We start from the raw sequence: 19,846 nt of genomic DNA, 5'->3' as shown, positions 1-19,846 counted from the left end.
TTGCCTCATTCGTTTTATTTACTACTATTTACTTTCGTAAATTATAAATACTGTTAACTTTACTTTCGTAAATACTTCTCTTATCATGCTAATATAATAAGCATATATGTAAATATATATGTATATAATTCAGGAAACTTAAATAAAGCGTAAACATGATTTATTTAAAATAATTATATTAGTAGAATATTATTTGTTTCAGTGCAAAACGTTTACGTACAAAATATCAATCTAATTTTAGGCACATTCTTTGGTGTGTTTGTGTGAGTTTGTTTGTGTTTGCACACTAGCTTGAAAATGTCTATATTCATCAAAGGAAATAAAATCATGGTTCCTTTTGAACTCGAGGAAGAACATTTACAAAACGAAAAGAGTAATTCTGTTTGAGGTACTCATTTTTGTTCATTAATATAAAATATATTTCGTAAGTAAACACTGTCGTTGTGGTTGGTACCGTTTTATTAAATTTCCTGCCTTCTTTAAAGTTACATATCTTTGTAAGCTGACTTTGTATTCAGTAAATTATAGAAATAGGGATAAGATAGTAAATGAACAAAGTAAATAAAAATAATAATAAAAAATAGTTTACAAAGTAAAGATCAAATAAAGAGCAAGATGCAATAAAGAAAGTATTTCTTATATCTTTTACTTACTAGAAATTCTTAAGAAAAAACATTAATTACTTTAATAAATTACTTGTTATGATGAACAATCATTATTAATTTATTTCTGTTCTGCCTTATAGGAGACTTTCCATTGGATTACATGTATATATCCTCGTAGAATTTTTTTTTCTGTTTACGTCACTTATCTGGATCCTGGCTAGAAAATATTACTATTCTATTTGACCGTACAACATAAGTTGGCTATGTCCGCTTTAAGAGATAATTTATGAAAACAATATAATGAAAAGCGGTGTAGTGTTCTTTAAGCTTTGATATACGGTTCTGCTATATGTATTATTCACATAGAATTTTTTCCATTATTAGAAAAATAAGACTGGTGTTTGTTCAGTTTATTTCTTCGTATTTACTGTTACACAGCAATGCATTTTAGTCAGTAGTTGGGAAATATCGTTATCACTTATTAGCAATTTATTTGCAAACAAGTATCTAGATTTAAATAATAATTTGTTATTTAGATCGTGAACTTAAATTCAATTAATTCAATTGACATTTTTTCATTATAAATATAGATGGATATGTTCATGATCATGGTTATTTCATTTTGATAATTTCCTTTTTACAGAGCTAAATAAGTGTGAAAATGAGAAATTAGTTACTACAAGCTTTGTGTTTAAGGACGTAGAGGCGATTTAAATTGTCCTTTTTCCCGTTTTTTTAATCATTTATACCACAAAACAAACATTTATTAGGTTTCTGTATCTGTTTCAATGTTAAAATTATAAATTATCACGAACATTCCCAATTGTTGCACAAAAACTACGTTCTACTACATCTGAAAGGCTTTGTCTTCTAATAAGACATGTATTAGTTAAAAACGTTTTTTATTCAAAATAGACTTCATTACGAAAAAAAAAATGAGAAAACAAAAAAAAAAATTAACTGTTCCAAACAGCGTAAAACCTATCTTGTTTTTTCAAATGTGAAGAGTAAAAAAAATAGAATACCTAAATTTAAGTTCTCCCAAGTGCTTTGCAGTTTTCTACAAATATAAAATCTACGAATAGATACAGAATCATTTGAATTTTTTTAAACAGATAAGTCATATGTTATAAATCAGGTTGTAATTAAACAATTGTCTATAGAAAACGTAGTATCAGTTGCTATTTTTTTCTTTAAAACCAATTAATTAAAAATATAAAAAAAACTAAAAAATTATTGATACACTTCATACATACCCGAAATCATACAATGAAATAATTTATTATAATATCGACAGGTGTAACTTTGTGTTACACTGTTATAGTTCTGCATGAAAAGAAGAATTCAGAAATAATCCAATTGTATTGCACTAATAGTATTACTAAAAGAGATATTCAGTAGTTTTGGGCTTGCAAATATTCTTCTGATAAAAATCTAAATGAACGGCATAGATGAAGTCCTACGCAAGAACTACCGAATGAAAATAAACAAGAACAAAACGAAAGTAATAAAAATGTAGTAGGAATAACAAAAATGGACACTGAATGTAAAAATAGGAAGAGAAAATATTATGGAGGTAGAAGAATTTTGTTATTTGGGAAGTAGAAATACTAAAGATGAACGAAGCAGGAGCGATATAAAATGCCGAATAGCACTGGCGAAACGAGCCTTTAGTCAGAAATATAATTAGTTTACATCAAAAATTAATTTTAACGTCAGGAGAACATTTTTTAAAGTATATGTTTGGAGCGTAGCTTTATATGGAAGTGAAACTTGGACGATCGGAGTACCTGAGAAGAAAAAATTAGAAGCTTTTAAAATGTATTGCTATAGGAGAATGTTAAAAATTAGATGTTAGGGATGTAAGATGTAGGGGGTATACCGAAATGAATCGACTAGTACTAGATAGGCAATCTTGGAGAGCTGCATCAAAACAGTCAAATGGCTGATGACAAAAAAAAAGAAATATATAAAAACTATTTTCGGGTTTTTTTTTTAATTTCGATTTTTTAAAGGGTTCCTTTAAACCTAATATTAATACCTGCTATTACTGTTTGTGCGACGCGATTGGCTGCATCTGCCTCCGGTTACTATACTATAAAACATAAAATAAAAATAAAAAATTGACCGCAGCGAGAATCGCAAGTAACTATATAGAGTGGGCAAAGCTGCGATGGGAATTCTAGTAATATAATTATAAATTATATAAATGATTACGATTACTTAAATATTGCTCAAATTGTTAATTATATAATATGTATCAATTGTGTAACAAATCTTAATTAAAATTACCGGCTCATATTTTCACAACACGACTGAACAGTTAATAAAAAACATCGTAAAAATAATGAAATTAAAAACTTTAAATTATAAATAAAGGGAAAAACTTGGATGGTTGAAGAAAACTCTTTATATTAAAAAAATTAAAATTTCATGAAAACTTAATGAAATAATCCAGCTTGATAATATTATAATATTCAACTTTATACTTCAATAATAATGAAACTAATAATAATAATATTAATATATAATAATTTAACATCTGTTATTTAATATAACATTTTTATAATCAGAATATTTTGTATAGACTAGTTGTAGGACGGTACAGTAAGTTAATTTTTAATTATTTCATTCACTGACAAGCACATTATGTAACATTTTTTTAATTTTTTTTTACTGACGATGATAGATGGGACAAAACACATTTTTTTAACTATATTTATTCTTTAATGTTTTAATTTTATAGCATAATACGAGTATTACTTCTTAGAGCTCCTTATCACGAAGCAATAATCTTTCAGAACATTATTCAACACCCGTAAATATGAATTATGTAGACCAATGTTTTATAAAATAAAAAAAATACTACAAAAAACTAAAAAATCGCTTCTAACAAACCAAACTATTGTTTCATCGCACAACACAAACTTCGTAACGATAAAAAAGGAACTAATTATTTTTCGGTGGTCATTTTCAATACGTTACAAACCAACCTACTTAAAATATTTCTCGTTGATTAATTTAAATTTTAAAAATATATACCGAATTTATTTCCCTTTTTCTCAACAAATATTATTCTGTTGATGATATTTAATTAATATATAATAAAAATATACTATATTAAAAAGTATTTAATAAAAATAAACTAAACTTTTCTCCACCCATCGTTGTTTAACGTGTACGAATATATGCCTCATTTCGAAATTTGTACTTACCCCGTCTTAATTGCTTTTTTGTTTTTTTTATTTCGTAATAAGTAAAAAAATAATAAATAAAATGTGAAGATATCAATCTTCTCATACCTTTGGTTTACTCAAATTTCATATATTTGTTATTTGTGTATATCAATATGAATTTAAACAACATAGATAACAATTAATTACAAAGAGAGGATCAATTAAATCCTTTATAACAAGAACCGGTTCTTTTATAGAATCATATAAGATATATTATATATGTTAATCTAGTTCTACAGCTGTTTTATAAGAAGAAATATATATTATATCTATTGTAAAAATGTACTTCTTTTTATGTAATTAATAAATCATTTTTAGTCTATAGTAAACTATTCAGTTCTTAAGCTGTAAAACTAATAAGTTCTTAAACATATTAAAATAATTCAATTCTTATAATTATTAATTATTTTTATTTTATTTAGTAATAAGTAGAAAATAATAAATAAATAAAATAAAATATGAAGATATTAATCTTCTCATACTTTTGGTTTACTCAAATTTCATATATTTGTTATTTGTGTATATCAATATGAATTTAAACAACATAGATAACAATTAATTACACAGAGAGGATCAATTAAATCCTTTATAACAAGAACCGGTTCTTTTATAGAATCATATAAGATATATTATATATGTTAATCTAGTTCTACAGCTGTTTTATAAGAAGAAATATATATTATATCTATTGTAAAAATGTACTTCTTTTTATGTAATTAATAAATCATTTTTAGTCTATAGTAAACTATTCAGTTCTTAAGCTGTAAAACTAATAAGTTCTTAAACATATTAAAATAATTCAATTCTTATAATTATTAATTATTTTTATTTTATTTAGTAATAAGTAGAAAATAATAAATAAATTAAATAAAATATGAAGATATTAATCTTCTCATACTTTTGCTTTACTCAAATTTCATATATTTGTTATTTGTATTTATCAATATCAATTTTATTACGCTTTTAATTTACTTTATAACTGCTATATGGTGCTGCTGTTTTTAAGATTTTACCACGGTTTACCTTACCAGACCAAGAAGATGCTGAGCCAGTTCGTTTTTTGTATCCGTGGAATAGCACACACACTTAGTCAATTCCGTACAAAATATATTTTTTTATAAATTATTATGTACTAAAATTTTTACTTATAATTTTTATTTAATTTTTTACCTATTTATATTTAGTCAAAAGATTTGTTATATCCGTTCTTAAGCTAACCATTTTTGAGGTAATGCAATTAATAATTAATTTTATTTTAGCTGTATTATTGTGCATACATATGTGTAAGGCGGGAATGTAATCTATGGCTTGTCTGTAAGTGTTTTAATAAGTCTGACGAAGTAACAGTTCGTAGTGGTTTTCTGCAAATTATTAATTAAAAGCTGAAACGATTTACAATTATTATAACCAGTTTGCAATAATCTTACCAATATTATCTCAGTTCAATCTTACTTAAAATTCGGGTATTAACATTATTTCTCAATTAAACAATAAACTGTTTTTTATATATTAATTATCAACATAAAGTATGGTTTTCTACACACTTTCACAAGGTTCATATTTGAAAAAAATGTACTACATTGTTTACTTACCAAAGTATACATATTTTGCTAACAGTACGAGAGTAATGTGAGAGTTAAGACTATGTTGTCCCATGCTAATTATTATTAAATAAGATCTATCAAAATGGTTTTATATTTTGGACTGGTTTAATTACGCTCTTGTCTTAACTAAACAGTTTAACAACTAAAAAATTAAAATATGTCAGTAGATTAGAATACTTTAATTACGTAAGACGTTTATAATAATAGTTTTTTATTATTTTTTTTTAATAGTCGCATCAACAATTATAGTCATTAGCGACTACAGTAACACTATATCATGTAGTATTATATAAGACAACAAAAATCATAAAGAACAAAAATAAACAATAAAGAAATAGGAACAATATATAACAAACATAGACAAGTAACAACAATAAATACAAAATAAAATACGTAAATCAGACAAAAATCACTAAATCGTATTCTTCATTCCACTGTAGGAGAGGAACCACAACAGACGTTTTATACCTTCGTTCTGGTTTAATAGAAATTTCATATCCGAACCCAGGTCTAAGTTTTGTCGGATGGTTCTAAAGATTGGGCAATCAACGAGCAGGTGGTATACGGACCATTTGACCTTACAAGCATTTTTTTTTAATTTACTTAAAATGTAGCTTTTTCCAAGATAACTTTTCTTTTTTTATAATATCTCTAAATAAGTTTCTTAAAAATATTTTTTTTCTTTTGAGAGGTTCATGAAGAATTGAATAACATTATAACAGAAATATGTTAATTATTTAAATTTTGTTAAAATGAATGTATAAGTTATTTTATGACTTCTACACTATCATATATATTTTTTTAAATGATATTTTACGTCCGACACAAAGAAAATTACGATAAATACGAGTAAACATAAGCTTCTTCTTATAAGTTTAACTGTTTCTATTAGTGTAATGAAAACACTTACCGCTAGTTTAAGTAGACATTCTTAATTTAATGGGTTCTTACTTACAGGATATTTTTACTTACGGGTTTAGAGATTACTGCAAAAAGAAATATTTATCAAAATAATAATATAAAAATTAATTATATCCTCTAGCCCATTAGTGTTAACGTAAAAGCAGCAGCTCACCTTGTGCTTTTCAAAAATTACTGAAATCAATTCTATTGATAATCAATAAATTTCTAGAGTAAAGTAAAAATCATTAATATCTCTACGTAAGAAATAAGTAGTAACGCCCATCCAATCAATAACTATAAATCCTTATCCTGAGACACCTTTTTCCGTGCATAATAAATCGTGGAAAATAATTTACAAAAAAAAAAAAATAGTTAAATAAAGTACAACTAATCAGAATAGTGATGATTTGTTAATAAATTAATTAGTTTGTTCCAGGTTTTTTAAGACTTTCGAACAAAAATTTCATCCTTTATTTTATCCTCATCTTTCTGTTAATTGAAATATACATTTTTTTAGCCTCCGGGACCACCGTTAGGTACTGAGAGGATGAGATAAAATGGCAGTTTTGTAGCGTGTGAAATGCCACCATATCTGATCGGGATTTGAACCCGGGATCTCCAGATGAAAGATCGAGAAGCCATCACTCGCGCCATGGAGCCCGGCAAATGAAATATACCTGAATTATTTTTATTTATATTAATAACAATACACATTATAAGATATATTCTTTTGTTTCAGAATTCAAGATGACAGTTCAGTTCGAAGTTATTTAGACTGCCACTGGGTCAGTACAGATATATTAAAAAGAAATGCATTAGATACACCTGATGATGCAGATTTGGTTATTGGATATTTATTTTCCGTAAGTATTCCTTACATATTCAATATTAATGTCTTATAATCTTCAGTTAGCTAATATTTATTAAATAAGGTATTCAATTTCTAGATATGCATGTAACAAAAATGTAGTAAATATTTTAAAACTTAGAAGATAAAGTGGCCTTATTATATTAAATGACCTTTGGATTATATTTTTGGCTAATTCGACCTTCCAGTTGAAATTGGAATCACTGTCGCTTCATTTCCCGATGATATGGATAATCTTGTTGTTGACGACAACCGAGCTGTGGCCTTAACTAATCTACAATCTTAATTAAATTTAATCGGAAGGTGGCTGGGTACATAGAAGATAAGGGGTGCATCAAGCTAAGTCGAAGCTGTGACATTCGCAATGAGAAGAGGAGACTGCTCATGGGTCTACCTTGATGGTATTTTAATCCCACATACAGAAAGTGTAAGGTTCCATGATTTTCACCCGGATCGTCGTTTGACGTGAAGGTTCATGTAAAGGAAAAGAGAAAGCAACATAACAATGTTCAAAGAGATCTACTGGTTGCTGGGCAGGAGGTCTGACTTATCTTTGTCTAATAAGCTACTTCTATACTCAGAAATTTTGAAACCATATGGAAGTATGACATCCAACTATGGGACACGGTGCAAGCAGGACAAACGCTGAAATCATACAGCGGTTTCAGAATAAACTACCACGTTATATAGCTGAGGTGCCGTGGTTTGCTAAAAAAATCTGATGTGGACACCACATGACTTCCTTGTATAGCTATTAAATTACATATACACATTATTTTAAAATGAAAAGTACATAAAATAGTTCTGATATTTTTTTATTTTTTTTTTATATTGTTATTGAATTATTATTTATTATATTTTTTTTTTTTACAATCAGAGGTTAATAATTATTAATAGATACATTAATATATAATACTACATTAATATAGTATTAATTAATATATATATAATGTATCTATTAATATATATAGATTAAAAAACTGAACTTCACAAATTTTACCTTTCACTTATTCTCCTTCCCCTTTTCCCTTTCAACCCTTCTCCCCCCCCCTCTCCCAGTTTCTTTTTACCCTTTCCCGTTTCCCCGTTTCCCCTTTCCACCTTTCCCCCTTTCAACCTTTTCCCCTTATCCCCGTTTCCCCCTATCCCCGTTTCCGTTTTCCCCTATTTCACTTTTGCCCGCGCGTAAATCGGTCCATTATTTTTTTGGTGTTTAGCGAACACACATACAAACATGCCTTTTATATATATATATATATATATATATATATATATAGAATAAAAAAGTCTATTTGTATATTTGTTTGTTTGTTTCGTAAATATCTCGACGCCAGCGCCACCTAGTGAGTCCAAACTAATTCAGAAACCTTCCCTGGCATGCGTCCAACATTCCCCAAAGTTTTATCGCTATCGGATGAACGGTTTAGGAAGGTATAAAAGACATACTGACAGACAAACATTCATTTATATATATATATAGATTATATAACATTATGATAACATTATAACATTATCATAACATTATGATTATAATAACTGGTCAGGATAATGCACACAAGATAATATAAATCTACACCAGCTACATTTATTGTAGTATCGGTTCTAAAATTATTCTTTTCGTTACGTAAAAGGAAATTTAAAACACAAATTGTAAAAGCCTTTTCATTATCCTCTCATACTCGTCAGTTAGTTTTCTTATTGTTTCTACGCAGCTAATGAGTGGAATTAACGTTATTATCTTTTGGTTAACTGAATAACGTTATGAATAGAAGTAATATAAACTTTTAAGCTCACCAAGCTCTCTGTTAAGGAAACAAACAAAATAGAATTTGGAAAAAGCTGAAGTTGTTATACTTTCGTAGCATTGGTTATTTATTCTTACATAGTGAAAAAATAATGATAGATGAAAGAAGTTTAAACATTTTTTAATTTACATATTTCAATAATTAAAAAAATTTAGTTAAAAAATATTCAATAAATAAAAAGCTTATTTTAATTTTTGGAGAAGGGTAAAATTCGGGGCAAAATATTTTTTTATGGTAAGATAACCATGTACGTATGTACATAAAAAAAATACCCATGTTGATACGTACGTATGTACGTATGTAGCTTAATATAAAGTGGAATTATGTTTGCAAAAATTTGACACCCCAACGACAACACCCCAAAGAAACTATTTATCCCGCCTCCTGCATATATCGACCCGAAACCTTTACCAACAAATTGTCCCGTATACAAGAGTATCTGTACCAAATTTCATCAAAATCGGTTTATCCAGTCAACAGTTATTAAGATTCAAATACGCCAATACATGTATGTACATACGTACGATTATTACCTTCCCCCACTTTTTTTGGAGGGTACCTGGGTTATGAAACCTCGAGAAAAAATCCACATCCCATGTTTTGATTAATTATTACCATACTTTCCTTCTTGCAGCATAGCTCTACAGCTATAACGCCAGGAAAGTAAAACATATATTTAACTAAAATAGTATCATAATAACAATCATATAAGACATGTACACTTACAGAGTATTTACTATATTCATTTCGTCCTGATAGTCTCTACCTGTAAGATTTAATATTTTGTAAACCAGATTTCTTTAAAGTTTTTTTAACTTCAAACTTTTTCTCGGTAACACTTATTTCAGATGCAGCTGTTTAGAAAAAAATAATTTCATCTATTTTAAACCAAGACCGAGATGATAAAAGGTATATTTTTAGGGAAATGAACAATAAGGGGAAAAATATAAGAATATTTACTTCTAATAATTTACAAAGAATATCCCTACCAACTGCCGTTTTGTTTCGTAACATATGCGTAATATTCTGCAGGCCTACAATTCAAATTTCCTGTTGACTATATTATGTTGTTTCCTGTTAAAATATATTAGGAATAATTTATCACATCTATTTTCTGTATGTTGCGCAGATAAGCTGTTTCATAATTTTCTTATTTTCATAATTTTTAGTAAAAACTACTCCACATATTACTCGCGAGCATGTCGTACTTAAGGATGTGAATTGATTATTAAATAATTTTAATGTATATGCCAATAAAGAACAAAAATATTATATTGGGGTTGGCAATAAAATTAATTTCTGTTTTCACATATAGGTAGATTTATGTTTGTTTTGAAAAACTTCTGTTAATGTTACGATTTTTTCCTTTTGGTATTTGATAGCTTACTTTTAGCATAATTAATAATTTTAGTATCACTTTTAGCATAATTTAGAAACAGATTGCGCATAATTTTCTTTGTAACTCTTAGTTTACGTCATAAACCGTTAGTTTGTGGTAAAAATATTTTCGACAAGTTTAACTTTTTTATTTCCGTGAAGGCAAGAAATCTGCTGAGGCTCACCAAGAGATATGGATAGTTTATGCTGTGATAGCATAACAGAACGAACGTGTCAGAATTATTTAAAAAACTTCCGTTCTGGAAATTTTTTACTCATAGATGACCAACGTTCTGGTCGACCTACTTACGTTAATGAAAACTGTTTGTCCCGTGTTTATTTTACTCCTTCTTATTTAACATAAATAAATATACTCATTTCTTGTTCCTCTTTATCTTAATGTAAAAAAAGTTTGTTTATACTATATTGCTGCTTAGTTACCAGCTGAGATTTGTGCATTATGTCTAACTGTATTATTGTAATTGTTTAAGTTATTCTTTACGAATTCACCAACACACAAACATGAACAGGACACATTAACCATCACTGACAGATAAACTATGTACTCAACATTACAATGTAATAAAGGATAAATTAATATTATTGATTAATCGATAAATTAATCAATTATTAATTATTGATAAATTAATTGTGTTATCAATTAAAGTTGTGAATCGGCGACATAATGTTGAACTGATGTAACAAGAGGTTATGTGAATCAACAAAGACCAAATCAAAACCATAATTGAATCGGATCATCATATAACTGACTGTACGAGAGATTGGAGAATGGTTAAAATTATCACAACCTCAACAATTGAAAATCACATCAGATGACTTGTCGTTAATAAACTTGATATTTAAGCTCCGCATGAATTGAAAGAGATTCACTTAATACTAAGAATCGATATTTTCCATATGCATCTCAAATTCAATGTAGTCTACCATTTTTTGAAACAAATCATCACTGGTGATGAAAAATTGATCCTCGTATAAAAATGGTGATGTGTTAGTATTAATCGAAAACGATCATGGTCCAAGCACAAGCCACATTGAAAGCTGAATTGCATCAAAAAAAAAGTTTATGCTGTCAATTTGGTGGAACTACAAAGCTGTGGTATATTTTGAGTTGCTTCCAAGGAACCGAACGATCATTTCCGTTATTTACTGTCAACAATTAATGAAACTGGAGGTAACAATCAAAGAAACCGGCCAGAATTGACAGTCGCAAAGGAACTGTCTTCCACCAAGACAATGCAAGGTCGCACAAATCCATGATAACTCGTGGAAAATTATTGAAGCTTAGCTAAGAAGTGATCTCTCATCCTCCCTGATAGCCCTGATCTTACACCATCAGGTTATCATTTATTTCGAAATTTGCAATACTCTGAATGGTAAAAACTTTCAATAATTTACGATTACCTGAAATCGCTCTTGGTTCAGTTTTTTTGTTGATAAGGATCAGACGTTCTACGAGCGCGGAATCATGAAGTTGCCAGAAAGATAACAAAAAGTTACTGGAAAAAATAGAAAATATATAATAGATTAAAATTTATTCTTTGTATAAAAAATTGAGTTTTATTTCAGACTAAAAAACCGTAACTACTTTCTTGCCAACTCATAATAAAAAATCATGATGAAGTTTTTTTCTGATAAAAATTACTAGAATTACTTTACTAATAATTACCAAAATTATTTATTTTACTTTGCTAAAATAAAATATCTTAAATATACGTATCTAAAGGTTTTTTTAGAGTGAACAAATTTCGGTTGAAACGGATGTTAATAACGGTCTACTACGAATTAACGAATTCATGTTTGTGTTTCTAAATCCATAGCAGAATGACGCATAAAATACATTTTACCACACCGTCGAAAGCTAAACCAAATAAATTTGTAACTAATGTTCACATTTATAAACTAATAATTAAGAGTTGAATGTATTATTCCCTTTGTACAACACACACACACACACACACACACACACACACACACACACACACACACACACACACACACACACACACATACATACACACACACACACACACACACACACACACACACACACACACACACACACACACACAAATAATTATTATACATGTTTGTAATGAAAGGATTTCCAAAAAAATAAGATGAAAAATATTTTTCTTTTTATTAAAAATTATGTTTGATATAGACTAGTATTCTGTAAAATTTTCTTGTTAAAAAGAGCTCTTTTATTACTTTTATTTTCGTTTAACTTGTGTATTGAAATCATAAAATGTCTACATCTTTTATTTATTACAATTTATTTCATTAGACTTTTTGATTTTTTTTTTTTATCAAAAAAAAAAATACCAGGGTATAATAATACCAACAGCAAACAACAATTTTTCTTTTTTTTCTGTTATCAGTTACAGTATTTGACTGTAGCCGTCACAAAGCTTAAATAAACCTATGTTCTCATCTAGCCGCAATGTTGCTAAATATATTAAAAAAGTTTATTTACTAATGTACGAACGTAGCAAATGACTTGTTGAAAAGGATCATTTATTTGTAATGTGTATTTCAGAGTATTTTGTTGCTTTTCCAACTATCTATACATAAGCATTATTATACCCTACGGAGCACAAGCGAAACGGGCATTCAGTAAGAAATATAATTTGTTTACATCAAAAATTAATTTAAATGTCAGAAAAAGATTTTTGAAAGTATATGTTTGGAGCGTAGCTTTATATGGAAGTGAAAATTGGACAATCGGAGTATCTGAGAAGAAAAGATTAGAACCTTTTGAAATGTGGTGCTATAGGAGAATGTTAAAAATCAGATGGGTGGATAAAGTGACAAATAAAGAGGTATTGCGGCAAATAGATGAAGAAAGAAGCATTTGGAAAAATATAGTTAAAAGAAGAGATAGACTTATAGGCCACATACCATCCTGAAATAGTCGCTTTAATATTGGAAGGACGGTAGAAGGAAAAAATTGTATAGGCAGGCCACGTTTGGAATATGTAAAACAAATTGTTAGGGATGTAGGATGTAGAGGGTATACTGAAATGAAACGACTAGCACTAGATAGGGAATCTTGGAGAGCTGCATCAAACCAGTCAAATGACTAAAGACAAAAAAAAAAAAAAATACCCTACGGCAGCAGCCGAATTAGTTTGTGAGTTCGGCGTATTTCGTAGTATTTATGTATTGTGGTATATTATATATTTTCGCCTGAGAGATAAAAAAGCAAGGCAATCAGGGAAATAGAGGAGATATTATTTATGGAAGAGAAAGTTAGCTTTGGCAGAAATCGCCGTAAGATACAGGCATTATACTATAACCCCCGTAGTGTACTCTTAATTAAGTTCTGCACTAGATGGATCCAGACTCTATTCCTTTCTGTCGTACTCTGAACTCTTAGTTAAAACAAACCTCCTACCTTCTCAATTTAATATGTTCTAATTTTTTTTGTTTATTGTTTTTATCCTCTACATTTTCTCTTTAAAACCAATTTACTAATCGTAGATACCGTAATATGTGTTCTACGTACCTTCTTCTTTTTACGAGATTCTATCAAAACGTCTTTATCTAATTTGTTTTAAACCTTCTTCATTCTCTATCAACCAACCTAATTTTCAATATTCTCCTGTAATATTTAAAATCCCCTCTTGCTTTTTTTCTAACATCCCAGCTGTCATTAATGGACTAACAACTTTCTTTTTTAAAATCAAAATCTATAACAAAAACGGAGATATTGTAACAGTTAATTAAAAAACCAAGGAAAATTAAATTAAATATTAATTTAATGGTACATATTAATAGTAAAGATATTTGTGCATTCAAGAATATTTTCTATTAACTAACTGAATGGATACACTAAACTTCTTTCGTAACGATATATCATTTAAAAGAAAATAATTATAAATTAAATGAAAAAATTATAAAAAAATTAGACTGTTTGATACAGTAAAAAATTATAAAAATTTAATGAATGTCTTTATAGGAGTTTATTACGTTACACGGTTCAGAGATAGTAGCAATTGTTACCATCCTGATAATGTCATCATTATTTTAAAGAAAAATAATAATTTTAAGATTATAGATTGAAACATAATCTTAAAATATTTATAAAATTCATATTTTTGCCGGTTGAATGGTTTAAGACGATTTTCTCCAATATGTTTCAACTGTTTCTTAAATAAAATTATCTTTTGATTAATTAATTAGTAAAATTTTTACAAATCCAAGAAGGCTCATTTTTCCTCATCTGATTTTTTTTCAAAAATTTAAAAGAATCATATTATATCATACGTACCACACCAAATTGGGATTGTTGGTACATTTCTGAAGATATTAATTAGAGGTCAAAACACACACACACACACACATTATATAGTTAGAAATATGTAGAATGTTTTACACAGATTTTAATAACTTTAGGTGTGAAGGGTTTTCAAAACATCAAGAAATAAAAAACCCTGCAGTTCATTTTTTCCATTAATAAATTTTTTTTTTCTTTTTTACATAACTAGCTTTCCTCGTAGCGGCTTTGCCCGCATTGGCAAAGTTTGCCAAAAGTCTTCAGTAAAGAGAAAAAGTTATACCTCCCATCGTCTTATCGCATGGTCGAAAATCTCTGAGAGTACGGTCAGTCGCTTCAATATGAGTTCGATGAAGTTTTGTACCTTGGAAAATTTTACTAAGAGGATCAGTTTTACGATTAGAACAAACTGACTCTTGCCCATATGAGCCGTTTAACGGCAATTTAAAAATTTAATGAGCAGTCCTCAATCCTGACGATATTACCCGAGAGCCAAGCTGCCTGTCGATCGAACATATGCGGGAAGTAAATTAATCAAAAAGATTTCCCCAGTGCCTCCGGGAGCATCTAAAAAAAAATACCTTTTTTCTGTCGCTATGGATATTCTGAATGATGGAATCATTTCCTTGGCGTTGATCTGATACTAATTTAGAAAGTTTAATATTTATATGTACTCTAGAAGTTAATTGTTATTAAAAAAATTTCGGAACATTGTATTATAGGGGTTTTCATTATCTTGTTCATCACGCATTGGTGTTGGTAAACCGAAATCACATAACTAATTTTCACCAAGATTTATAACCTATTCTTTAGTTTGAAGAATAGATCTCTACCGAAAATATCTCTGTTGAATAATATTTTGAGAGAGTTGAAAATAAAGGAGAACGCGAATTTAGTGGCTCGCTATCAAGCGGCCCGATTGAGAATTGCAGCACCATAATGGATTATTTACACGTTTTAATAAATAATCTTTCATCCTAATTTTGTCTACGACAGTCAGAATTACATAACCAAGCTACCCTTAAAATTTAATAGTGATTAGTTTAATGTTCTTAAGATTTTTTCTTATATACAAACAAACGTTTCCTCTCTATATTTTACATATATAACAGCTGGAAAAGTAAAAGAGTTAGTTCATTAGTAATTTAGATCAAACTCGTAAAATAATGTTAATTTTATATTCTTTTGACAAAACCTTTGGTTATGGCTAATGAAATGAACAAGTTATTTTACAAATCCAATTAATAGAAATTAAAAAAATGACAATGAATTCAGAATTGGTGTGGATAGCAATAAAAAAGTTTCCCCAACTGTAATCAATTAGATTAATTATGTTTTTCTCCTGTACTGGTTTCTGAAGTTAATCATTATATAGATCAATTAAATGTAAGCAAATCATCTGAAAATGACAAAATTTATGCAAAAATATTAAAAATTATTAGACATTATATAATTTATGACAGTCTTCAGGTATGTTATTTTCTTAATTCTCTTACGTAGCTTCAATAATTTCAATTTATAAAAAAGGTGAAAAAACTATTACCAGCAATTAACGTCCATTTAATTTTTTCCAGTTTTTAAAAAATTATCAAAAAGTGTATCAAATTATGATTGCATAATTTCTCAACTGAAAACTTTTTCTCATAATCAACATGATTTTAGAGACGGTAAGAGCACTGTTAAAATTTACATTTATCTCAAGTAACGTTAATGAAAGAAGAGTGACAGACACATTATTTTTAATATACTAAAGCATTGACACTATTTTTCAGAATTTACTGAATTTATTTACAAGGCAGGTACATAAGATATCCTTTTAATTAATTCAAAAGTTACTGTACTGGCAGATTTGCAGACTGCTAGGATCTGCATTTAGTAACCTGAATCCAATTACTTGTGAAGTCCCACAAGCTCAATACTAGTTCTTATCTTATTCCTTATTTACATAAACAATCGATGTCTTAGTAGATTGGAAGGAACTCTTTTAGCATTTACTGATGTTATGGTCCTCTGTTGTATGGAACTCTCTGAAGTCATTGAGAATTAAGATATAGAATGATCTGGATAAATCAAGATACTAATACAATTGTAATTGAATGGTTTTGAGTTCCATAGACTAAAAGATTTCAAGATTAAAATTTATGATTTTTATTGCAGTCAAGGTGGACTTTCAGGTGGATTGTATTACAGATGTGTTAGGGATATTATTAAATTCTGTAGTAATAAAGTTGAAAAAGTAAAATATTTAGGGTTAATTACTTATCAAAAACTAAATTGGGTAAATGATATTAATAGACTAAAAACTAAGTTGCATAAGATGTTAAGAAAATTTTGTTTTATACTTTTGTATTTTTCAAAGTCTGTTCTGAAGTTGATTTATCATTTTTCATTTCAGTTTAGGTTACTATATGGAATTTCTTGTAAGAATGGTACTCTTGAAAATGGTATTAAGCTACTAAGTAATAAAAATAAAAAAATATTTGTTTAGTGATTAATAAGCATACTTGAACATACTTTCCTTTTATTTTGTGAATTTATAGTATATTACCTGTTAGACGTTTATTTATGAAGTTAAACCTATTTCTTTTGCTAGAAGTAAAAATAATGGCCAGTTTGATGTAAGAAGGGTAAATTTAAGATAATAAATTAAAATAAATGTTAGTTATTTTGTTCCTGAGTAAATATCTACATTATTCAAAAGAATGGTTTATCATGAAAGAGTAACTTCTTTTGCTTTATTTATCTAAAGTAACATAACTATATTTTTTCAAAATAATAAAAATGCGTGAATCCAAATACAACCTTTAACATTGTGATTAATAATGATTAATCAGAATCCAACATCAACTAGATATATTGTCAAGTTCTGTGGAGCATTATCCACAGTTTCTCCCCTCTTCTTTGAAGTATCTGAATTTATAGATGTTAATTAGTAAGTATATTATGCTGATTATTTATTCTATTTAAAGTACAATGATGAAACTTTATAAAAGCATAGCTGTTCTGGTGGGTCTGTGTGGTAGTGAAACATGGGTTTTAACATCAGCTGATAAAAGCCAATTACAGGTTGTTGAAATGCGTTTTCTTAGATCTGGTATAGGAATTATCCGAAGGGATAGAGTGCGAAATAATGAAGTGCGACAACAGCTGATTATATTCAACTTGATTGACAAAATTATTGAATATAGAAATAATTGGAAACAACATGTGGAGCAAATGGATAATTGTTGTTTTTCCAAGAAGATAATGCAGTACAGACAGGATATTGGGATGGTGGGATACAGGATATTGGAAGTCCCAAGAAGAGATGGGAAGAAATTGACTTTAAGTTTCCAACAGGTTGAAAGGCCTAAGGCTTGAAGTAGATGATGATGATTATGCTGATTATTAAAATTTTTGTTAACACACATATAATCTGTTTTTTGTTAATGTATTCTTCATCATACATTAATTCTGTATTTTTATTTTATAACATATGTATAATGTTTTTTTATGAATGTTATCTTCATTATTCATTAATTTTTATATATTTTTCCTATTATATAATATTTAATTGTAAGTATAATTTTTTGTACTAATAATTTATCCTGTAAATAAGTAAATTCAGATTGGGTAACCCTATTTTTATTTTACATTATATGTGTGTTAAACAAAAATTTAAATAATCAGCATATTACACTTACTAATTAATATTTATAAAATTAGATACTTCAAAAAAGGGGGTGAGAAACTGTAGATAATGCTTCACAGAGTTTGATATTTTATTTGTTCAGTAAAATATATTTTACTGAACACAGTATATCAACAGAATTAAAAATTGGTATTTTCTAACTGTTTTTTTGGATTCTGATAGTATTGTTTTAGTAACATGGTATTGGTGTCACAACCCTTTCATGATTTGTTTTTATTTTGAATTAATGAGATACATAAATTAAAAATAAATATTCTTCTCTTTAAAGTGCTTCACTATATCGTGTCGTTCATATAAACACTTGCTTTAACATGATGAGCTTCCATTCATGTGTTATTACTGTTTGTGTTATGTGTGTATTTTGTACAAAGCCCTTTGGAAGTAATTAATCTCCTACAATAGCATATATATATATATATATATATATATATATATATATATATATATATAGTCAAGAATAAAGTGCTGTTGGAAATTACTTTGTTAATAGAAAATTTATCCCTTGTAATTTTCATATCAAAATCTGTTGACACTGTTGTTTCTTGTCTCTTCATGTTTACTCAGCTTTTCCTGAGTTGCTTCATTTAATCATTTTATTTATTGGATAAAAATTGTAATGTTTCATCAATCACAAAATAATGTAAAAATTTCTAATTTATTTCATTTTAGCTGGGTTATTTAAAATACATTATATATGACTCTTAATATAAGCAATTTATTTTATAAATTAGATTTTTTTTAATTCAACATATGATATAAGTTGTACAATAGGTTATTGCACTTATAAGTCCTGTCCTTACAGAATGTGATCAAGGAGTCTGTCAGTAACACATCTTGCCTGCAATCTTACATTACTTTTAAGGACTTTTAATTTTAAAATACAACTTTCTTAACCTGAAAAGTAATTTACTGACTGTTACAAAATTATCATAAATATATTTCTCCAAACTGTTCATTAACTTCATCGATATTATGAATTGTCACCTTAAAGGGACATTATTAAGTTACTGAACAGAACTGATAAAACTCTTTCCACCAATCTGGTTGATGCATATTAAATGCTATAATCATAACTCAACTATTTTAGGCAACCTGACAGTTTAAAAATCTGTCCATTATGGTATATAAATTGACTTAATTAAAAGTAACTTAAAATTATTAAATTCCTACAATTCTCATACTTATTGTAATTAAATTATATTTTTCATAATTGTATAATGGAATGAAAGTATTAATTTACATTATTTAAAAGTACATACAGGCAGTTACCTGAGAATAGGTACATTTTCATATCTGCCAGTTTAAAATAAAATAAAAAAAAGAAATTCATTTTATAAAAAAAAAAATCATTAAACTATTTTATACTGAAAGAGCTTACATGAATTTCTGATTAATACAAGTACAGTATCATTTAAATTCAGTAGTATGCGACAAATATCTATCTATGATATACATTTAGA

At 27.8% G+C, this 19,846-nt stretch overlaps 1 protein-coding gene across 3 annotated transcripts in view; it reads left to right on the top strand.

Moving 5' to 3' along the window:
• Window positions 1–19,846, top strand: part of LOC142324503 (uncharacterized) — a 985,220-nt gene that overhangs the window by 890,646 nt on the left and 74,728 nt on the right. For all 3 annotated transcript variants that reach the window (XM_075365329.1, XM_075365331.1, XM_075365330.1), the window contains exon 6: window positions 7,088–7,211. In XM_075365329.1, coding sequence (XP_075221444.1) covers window positions 7,088–7,211 — 124 coding nt within the window. The remainder of the gene's footprint in view (window positions 1–7,087; window positions 7,212–19,846) is intronic.

Source organism: Lycorma delicatula, chromosome 5, assembly GCF_047948215.1.
Source record: "Lycorma delicatula isolate Av1 chromosome 5, ASM4794821v1, whole genome shotgun sequence".
Lineage (NCBI taxonomy): Eukaryota > Metazoa > Arthropoda > Insecta > Hemiptera > Fulgoridae > Lycorma > Lycorma delicatula.
This window is presented reverse-complemented; position numbering and strand designations above follow the sequence as displayed.